The 9215-nt window shown below is 47.5% G+C and overlaps 1 protein-coding gene across 1 annotated transcript in view; it reads right to left on the reverse strand.

Moving 5' to 3' along the window:
- The window catches only part of UGCG (UDP-glucose ceramide glucosyltransferase), a 43290-nt gene extending 34809 nt beyond the window's left edge, over positions 1–8481 (reverse strand). The window contains exon 1 of the mRNA XM_058044419.1: positions 8326–8481. Within this exon, the coding sequence (XP_057900402.1) occupies positions 8326–8423 (98 nt within the window). The 5' untranslated portion in view covers positions 8424–8481. The remainder of the gene's footprint in view (positions 1–8325) is intronic.
- Positions 8482–9215: the final 734 nt, after the last annotated feature.

Genomic DNA, 9215 nt, shown 5'->3' on the forward strand with positions numbered 1-9215 from the left:
ACCATCAGCAAACTTGATGATCATGTCACATAGTCCACATCATTAATGATGATAAATGGCCCCACCAATCATTGACACCTGTTCATTTTGTGCATCTCGAACTTAACATTCCTTCAATAGTTTCCATCTTCTATCACAAGCTATTATTATCATATCAATGCAACATGTATACAGCAAACTATGAAAATTTCTTTCCACTTCAAGCAAGAGGTGGAACTTAACCTAAAACTGGTATTTCCCACCTAAAGCACTCCACTTTCCTTCAGTGTTGAAAAAAATGGCTTTCACCTCTAAGTTGTTAGAGATTGTCCCACTCTGCCCTGCACTGGTACAGCTTCCCCTCAAGTCCTGTGTGCAGTTTTGGGCACAACAATACAAAAAAACCCCATATAAAGCTATTAGAGATCATCCAAAGGAGGGCAACGAAGAAGATGAAGGGTCTGGAGGGGAAGCCGTGTGAGGAGTGGCTGAGGTGACTTGGTCTCTTCAGCCTGGAGAAGAGGAGACTGAGGGCAGACCTCACTGCAGTTACAGCTTCCTTGTGAGGGGAAGATGAGGGGCAGGCACTGATCTCTCTTCAGTGGTGACAGTGACAGGACCTGAGGAAATAGCATGAAGGTCAAGGAAGGTTCAGGCTGGATATTAGAAAAAGGCTCCTCTGCAAGGACATGGTCAAAGCATTGAGTCTGCCGGAGCTAAAGAAGTGCTTGCACAACACTCTCAGGCATGTAGCTGTGACTCTCAAAGCTGGTCCCGCACAAGAAGAAGAGCTAAATTTCTATGATCCTTGTGGGTCTCTTCCAACTCAGGATATTCTGTTTATTCTGACTTCTGTGTTTCCATACCCTATGAATTTGTTGTGTTCCTCCCCAGTAACTGTACTTGACTTCCAATCTTTGCATTGCTATCTCCCAGATTTGGCTCGCTGCAATGTTGTTATCCACTTGTTGAAAACCCATACAACATGAAGTTTTATGGATGTAACACTTGCCACAAATACCTTGGGATTTCTGTATAAAGTAGGGCTCATCATCAATGCACAGATTATGGGAGATAAGGGTTACTCAGAGAAAAATCAGGAAGATGAAATGTCACCTGATATCAAACATAAGCCTCAGATAACTTTCCAACTTTTCCTGCCTCTCCAATGTCCCAGTTTATGGTCAAACACTTAAGTATGTCTTTTGCTTGCTTTTAACCCTCAAAGAATTTTTGCAAAAAGACACTGCTAATCAGATAATGAATTTGCTTCATTCCCTGTTCCATCCATACAAGATCACAGACAACAATCTGTTTGTTGTTAGTGTCACCAACACTCTGCATCATCCTTGTCATCAGCTACGTAACTGGAAAAACTATGTACCTTGAGGAAGATAACCTGCATAAGACATTTAAGCACAAGTTGCTCAAGTTGAATAAAATTTCATTTAAGCCACATACCCAGAAACAGAAATGGCATTCTGCACATGCTAGACATATTCCAGCCACTTCCTGGAGAAGCTCCACTCCACTAGTACAATCACACTTTGCAGTTTTCCAAGTTTGGTTATCATCAAGAGGCAAGGGTACCTCTCACCAGCTACCAGGAGTAGCTGGATTATCTCCATCAGAGTCTATCAAAGTGTTCATTCACTTATGTTACTTGATAGTAACAGGAGAGTTCTCTAAACACTGCCTTTTAAATTAGATTTACACTACAACTTACCTAGTTCGTATCTGCAACAAGATGTGTCTGCAGCAGTTCCACAAATCAAAGAAAATGCAACTCGATCATGGCTAATTGTGTAACTAGTGCTGCTCTTAACAGCTATCTCACCCAGTCTATTGCCAGACAATGGAAAATACAAGAAAGTTTAAAAGAGGAGACAGTCCCACCAACACACAAAAAGTTGAAAGTGAGATGACAATGAGAAGCAGAGAGATTAGAGGATAAACCTTGACACAAATTACAGACTGAGCAGCAAGAGATGGTCAAAGAGTAAAAAGAAAGGGTTGACAAGACAAACGGGGCCAAGAGAAACAAATTATTTTTTTCTTAAGAATTAAGTATCACAATTACTATGCAATGAGGAATTATTAGCCAAAGTATTTTAACTTCACATTTAAAAAAAAGCAGCAGTTAAACATCAGCTACATGGAGGTTCTTGCTTAGGTTTGGAAGCCATGTTTAAGCCTTTCAATGTTGCAGAAGTACCTCAGGAAACTTGAGCTTTATGCATCTGTGCAAACTGAATATCCTCCTAATGTCCATACACACAATAAGGCTATTAATTACTTTTAGTTACGTCTGAGTTTTTTATTATCTGTATATGTTTCTGAAAAGTCTTGATTTTCACTCAGCAGACAAGGCCCGGTTACACCCAAAATGCCACATAAATGCAGAATTCATTATTTCTCCATTGACTACTGTAACTAAAAGCTTTTTAAAATAATTTGTCTAAAACCAGCAGTATGTTTATCAATTAAGTGTCATGCACTACCCTTCCCGCTTACACCTACGAACCAAGAAAATGAGCAACCTCAATATCAAGTGACTGTGGCTGCCTAAAAGTGATTTCCATTAAGTGCTGTAATTAGAATTGCCACTGACAAGTGGGACAAGAACAACGAAGACTCAAAGCCAGAGCATGACTTCACATTAGTTCAGGTTTTTTTACCAGATAAATAAAGACAAAAAGATAAATAGCTTTAGAGAGTTGACAAACATGTAACATCTTTAATATCATTAGTGAGGACCCAGACAATGGGATCAAGTGCACAGTATGTTCACAACGACACTAAAGAGGCCAGAGTGTTGATTTGCTGGAGGGCAGGAAGACTCTGGAGAGGGATCTGGATCAATAGGCCAGGATCAATTGCGAGGTGGTGTTCCACCAAGGTGGAAATAGTGGGGGGTGTGAGTGAGCTGCTGTGGGTGCTTAGTTTCTACTGGGCTTAAGGCACAGCAGTGATTCAGTAAGGTGAACTGCTGGGTCATGCTCAGGAGTCAGACAACCCCATGCAGGGCTACATGCTGAGGGCAGAGTAGCTGGAAAGCTAACCAGCAGAAAGCGTCTGGGAGGTCCTGATCAACACCTGCCTGCACATGAGCCAGACACGTGTCCAGGAGGCCAAGAAAGCCCATGGAATCCTGGCTTATATCAGAAATAGTGCGGTCAGCAAGACCAGGGCAGTGACTGTCCCTCTTGGCACCGGTGAGGCCACACCTTGTACCCTGTGTTCAGTTTGGGGCCTCCCACAAGGAAGACACTGAGGTGCTGGAGCTTGTCTAGAGACAGGCAACAAAGCCAAAGAAGGGTCTAGAGAGTAAGTCCTGTGAGAAGCAGCTGAGGGAGCAGGGGTTGTTCAGGCTGGAGAAGAGGAGGCTCAGGGACATCTTATTGCTCTCTACAACTCTGAAAGGAGGGTGTAGCCAGGTGGGGGTTGATGTCTTCTAGGCAACTACTGACAGGACAAGTGGACATGGCCTTAGGCTTTGTCAGAGGGAGTTCAGGTTGGATATCAGGAAGAATTTCTTCACAGAAAGGGCTGTCAAGCATTGGAATGGACTGCCCAGGGAGGTTGCAGAGTCACCTTTCCCAGGGGTATTCAAGAAATGGACATAGCACTTGATGCTAAGACTTAATTGATGAGATGGTGATCAGTCAAAAGTCGGAATCAATGATCTTGAAGGTCTTTTCTAACCCAGATGTTTCTGTGTTTCAAATCCATTCAAAGTAGAGGAAAGAGGTGGCAAGAACCAGATTTCACAAATACAGAATGGAAGAATATTCCCTAGATATTCAAAGCCTACAGCTTTGAATGCAAGTACAGTATAAACCAATGCAGAATAAATATTGTCTTGATCTTAATCTCAACAACTGCTGAAAGCATTTCAATACAAAAAAGCTTACTTTCTTGAATAACTCCATTTACCTGCTTAAGTAACACATTCTAAATCAAACTTCCTAAATACCAATGGGAAACCACAGAAGGATGACTGTCTAGTCCACAACAGCTTTACTGACATGTTACAACATTATCTTAATACTCCAGTAGCACATATGGGACCTTCCAACTCACCAATAGAGCATGGCTACACACAGTGCAGACTGAGTACAAGCAGTACCTCAATGACTTCAAAAAATTAAATCAACAATACTGTCTGTAAGGAGAAAACAGGAAGACTAATTACTTTCATTCTTCTTCTTTACTGCCCGTAATAGGAAAAATGTGTTATCCACTATATGCCAAATATAATCCAATTTTATTTTAATACTGCATCTTCCGACATAAAAAGCAGTTTCTGTCCATAAGTGAAGATCCTTTCTATAAGATGGAGGGCACCAGTAACAGTGCCCAGCCACCAGCATTTTCAGCCATAACACCAGCAATCATCATTTATCTGGAGCCCTTTCCCCCTAAACACTCTCCAGCATTCAAAGCAAATACCACTGATCACCTCCTTCACCTTCCCTTCACAGGACTACCTTGCTTGCAGGAGCAGGCCATTCCTCCATGTGCAGCTCCGTCAGACAACCTCCCAGCCATCCTCCCTCACACAGGGCAATGCTAACAAGCGGCACAGGCTCCAAAAGCACAGTGCCCTCTCCAGCCATCGGCTACATCCCATCACCTACTGTTTCCCAGCACCACCAGAGATGCTGCAAGGACAACTGCCTGGGATGGTGTCCCCCACTTCTTTGTTTTCACTTCAGAGGGCAGCTGTGTGGTCACACTATGGGAAGCTGTGGTCCTTTTTCCTCAGATCTGCCAAATCACTGTAACCAGGGCAGCTCCTCCACAACTGCCTGTGAACCCAGAACAGTTTGCAATTTGGTCACCTCAGTGCTACCAGCTGCTCACTTCCAAACACGGGACACTGTTTTGCTGAACTGAACTCTAAATATCCCCACTGCCATCAGCCCATTACTCTGTCAAAGACAGCTCCTGACTCCGGCCCTACTGAGATGGCAATTCCAGAGCCCTGTGGGAAGCAGACCAGAGGCCTCAGAGGCTGAGACTGGATCACCCCAGTTCTTACCCACTCCATCCACAACTGACAAGTTTTCCACCTGTTAACATACAATTTATACATGCACTTGTAATTCCCATTAGCAAAAAACACAACTCCTTTCAGATTTCACACCACTGCAAATACTCTAGATGCAGGCCATACCAGGTCCAGCTGCTGCTTGCATTCCCCACCAATTACTGCCACAGGCAAAATTGCCTCAACTCAGATAATTCAATTTAAACTACTGGCAATCATCAGGCAACTAATTATCAATTTGGGTATCGAGGAAAAAAAGACAACCTAACTTTTAGGGAAGTACCTTTTGTCCTCCTTCCCCAGGCTCTGCTTCAGTAAGAAACATTTCCCCCTCACTCTTCTATCTGAACTGCTCATTTGCATGGTTCCTTACTCTCAGTCCCTCCCCAGACCTTCAGCAAGATGACACAGCAGGCAAGGGTCAGCACATAATGGTTTTTTTTCCATGCCTTACTTCTTACTCATTTTCTTCCACTGCTGGTTTTTCTTAAACTGTTACTCTGCTCTAGCAGGTGTGACTGCTCACGAGTGACTGCTGTACAGGTTGCGATCCCTTTGGCAGAGTCTGTGCCCCAATCTGGGCCTGCCACAGGCTCCAATCTCCTCAGGGGAGAGTCAACCATGGGGCTGCAGCCCCTCAAGGCATCTCTACAGCAGCATGGGTTGCCCACAGGTTACAGTCCCTTCATGACTGCCTTACCTGCAGCCCACAGTGCACTCAGAAGTGTCCCTGCTCCAGTACTGCCTCCACAGAAGGCAGTCCCATTGAGGGCATAGCTCCTGTGGCTATGTCCACTTTTGTCTGCCCAAAAGTGTACTCTTCCCTCTAGCTCTTCCCTGTTCTTTCTTCTCACATCTCTTAGCATGTCTCATCCTTCTGCCTCTTGTTCATCCTCTTGCCATCTTGCCCATTTATGTCTCCTGCCCATTTCAGTTGTCACTTATTTGTAAAAGACTTCTGAGCAGTAGTACCACACATTCCCACTTGACAGGTTGAGATTTAAGCATGTAATGGACTGTTTTATTATCTTTAAAGCTGACCAAAATCAGCCATGCCCAAAGCAGTCTCTTCGCCCACTAAGCACCCTTTCTGCTCCCCAGTGAAACCCTGCCATTTGGTTATATACCATATATATACCATACAGGTATTTTTCAAGAAAGAAGTTAATTATCCAAGTGAATATAAGATCTAAGGATAACTGAACATCAGTAGAAGAAAATAAAACTAATTAGAGCTTATTAGTGACTTCACATTTAAAAAAGCAAACACCCCCCCCCCCCCAAAAAAAAAAAACAAACCTAACAACAAAACCAACAACAAAACCAACAACAAAACCAGAAAAGGAAAAAAAAAAAAAAGAAGCAGAAGCAAATCTTTGGTATCCATAAGTTCAATTCAGAAAGTGTGGATTGCATGAGGGAAGAGTGAAGTGGATTGAGAACTGGCTGAACAACAAATCCCAGAGTCACAATCAGTGGCACAGGCTCTGGTTGGAGACTTGTGTCTCTGTTGGAGACATGATGACCCCCAAGGTCCAATAGTGGGCCCAGTCTTGCTTAATTTATCCATCAATGACTTGGATGAAGGGCAGAGGCCTCCTCAGCAATTTCACTGACAACACAGAGCTGGGAGCAGTGGCCGATAGCCCAGAGGGCTGTGCAGCCCTTCAGAGGGACCTCAGCAGCCTGGAGAGATGGGCACAGAGGAACCGTCTGAAATTCAGCCAAGGCAAGTGCAGGGTCCTGCAGCTGGGGAGGAACAACCCCAGGCACCAGCACAGCCTGGGGGTGACCTGCTGGGAAGCAGCTCTGTGGAGAAGGAGCTGGGGGTCCCGGTGGACAACAAGCGCTCCATGAGGCAGCAGTGCCCTGGTGGCCAGGAAGGCCGGTGACATCCTGGGCTGCATCATGAAGAGCAGTGCCAGCAGGCTGAGGCAGGTGACCCTGCCCCTCTACTCAGCCCTGGAGAGGCCTCACCTGGAATGCTGGGCTCCTCAGTACAAGAGACAACAGAGAGTGTCCAGCAGAGAACGCTGAAGATGATTAAGGGACTGGAGCATCCCCCATATAAGGAAAGGCTGAGGGAGCTGGGGCTGTTCAATGTTGAAAATAGATGACTGATAGGGGACCCAATCAGTGTCTATGAGTATCTGAAGAGAGCGTGCCAAGAGGATGGAGCCAGGTCCTTCTCAGTGGTACCAAGCAATAGGACAAGAGGCAGAAACTAGTGCACAGGAAGTTCCACCTACTAGTAAGGGCTTCTTTAATGTGCAGGTGACTGAGCACTGGAACAGGCTGCCCAGAGAGTTTGTGGATTCTCCCCCACTGGAGATATTCAAGAATCATCTGGACACAGTCCTGTGCTATGTGCTTTAGGATTAACAGATTATCCACTGTGGTCTTTTCCAACCTGACCCATTCTGTGAGGTTTGCTTTCAGTACGGGCTGAGGCTTATCACAGGTACCTATCAGATGCAGTAGAGCATCAAGAAAGGAGAACAGATAAGCACAAAGAAAGCAAACAGAAATTCAGGTATTTTCTAATCCTAGTAGTGATGCAAGAATGGCCTTTTACTTAAGAGAGCAAAACAACTATCTACAAAGAGATGCATTCTTAATCCTTTCCCTACATACCTATAGAAAATTCCTCTGCCAGGTTCTATCTGCTTTGTCAGTCCCTAAAATGCAAACACTGCTCACAAACTCTAAAGGCATTTTCAGTTGGACTTATCCAAGAAGGATCTGACTCACTACATATACTTGTTTTACTAGCACTATCATTATTTCTCAATACAAAAAAGAAGTGTGCTTATGGCTGGCACAGAGTACTGTGCTCTTTCAGTTGTTCCACCGTACAGCCTTTGCAGTCAAACATCATACATTTTCTAAGTCCTGTGCACCCTGGTCACCCACTACCACAGGGAAAGGACGCTTTACAAGTGTATACCAGAACACAACAACCACTAAGCCTTCCCCAGCAGCACTGAGGGCTACGGAGCAAAGATCACCGCACAGACCAAGAGGCAGAAAATCAGAGGACGGTTTCTAGCCGAAGACCGACGGCAGGGACACAGCCGTGCCCTAAGCACGGCCAGCCCGAGCCCTGGGTGTCTCGGCGAGGTCTGCGGGGACCACACCGCAGGCAGGCAGGCGGGTGCCCGGCTGACACCCGGGGCAGGGGAGCCGCCAGCCCGGGCCGGAGGCGGCGCGGCGGACGGGGCCCGCTCCCCGGGCGCGATGGCCGGTGGGTGACGGAACAACGCCAGCGCCATCCCCCGCACCCCAGCGCTTACGTGTAGATGATGGACATGAAGTGCATGAGCCAGAGCACGACGAAGAGGATGAGCCCGAAGATGGCGAGTCCCTCCGAGGCTAGGGCCAGCACCGCCATCCCCGGGGGGCGCGGCGGCCCAGGCAGGAGCCGGCGGCGGAGCGGAGCGAGGCGGGGGCGCGGGCGGCCCGGGGGCGGCGGTTGCTGCGGGCGGGCTCTGGGGCGGCTCCGGGGGCGCCGCTGCTGCTCCGCACCGGCCTGCGCGCGGCAGCCACTAGCGCACCGAGAGCCGCCGCCGCCGCCTTTCTGTCAGCGCAGGAGGCGGGGCGGGCGAGCACATCCGTTACCGGCCCGGCCCGGCCCCCGCCCGCCGCCTGACCTTGGGTCCGTCCCCCTCGGGCCGCCGAGGGAGGTGCGGGGCCGCGGCCGCAGGCGAAGGGCGGCGGTGCCTCGCCCCGCCCGCTCCGGCCGCCGGGGAGGGGTGCGGGCGCGGCGGAGGCGCTGGTTCCGTATCGTCCAACTTTGGTGTTGGCCGCTGAGGAGACGGTAGCCCTTTGTACACAGAGCCGGGGATCGGGGGCAGACGGATAAACTCGGTGTTGCCGAGCATCTCTGAGCAGAGGCTGTGGGAGCTGGAGCTGTTCAGTCTGGAAAAGACAAGACTGAGAGGGAATCTCATTAATGGATATAAATATCTCAAAAGGGAGTGCCGACACCAAGGTGCCAGAGTCTTTTCAGCGAGGCCCAGTGACAGGACAGGGAACAGTGGCCATAAACTAAATCAGAAGTTTCACCAAGAAGTTCATCTCAACGTGAGAAAGAACTTCTTTACACAGGTAGAGCACTGGAACAGGCTATGCAAGGAGGTCATGGAGTCTCCTTGTCCCAAGACATTCTAAACCCACCTCCACT

Source organism: Melospiza georgiana, chromosome Z (genome assembly GCF_028018845.1).
Source record: "Melospiza georgiana isolate bMelGeo1 chromosome Z, bMelGeo1.pri, whole genome shotgun sequence".
Classification (NCBI taxonomy): Eukaryota; Metazoa; Chordata; class Aves; order Passeriformes; family Passerellidae; genus Melospiza; species Melospiza georgiana.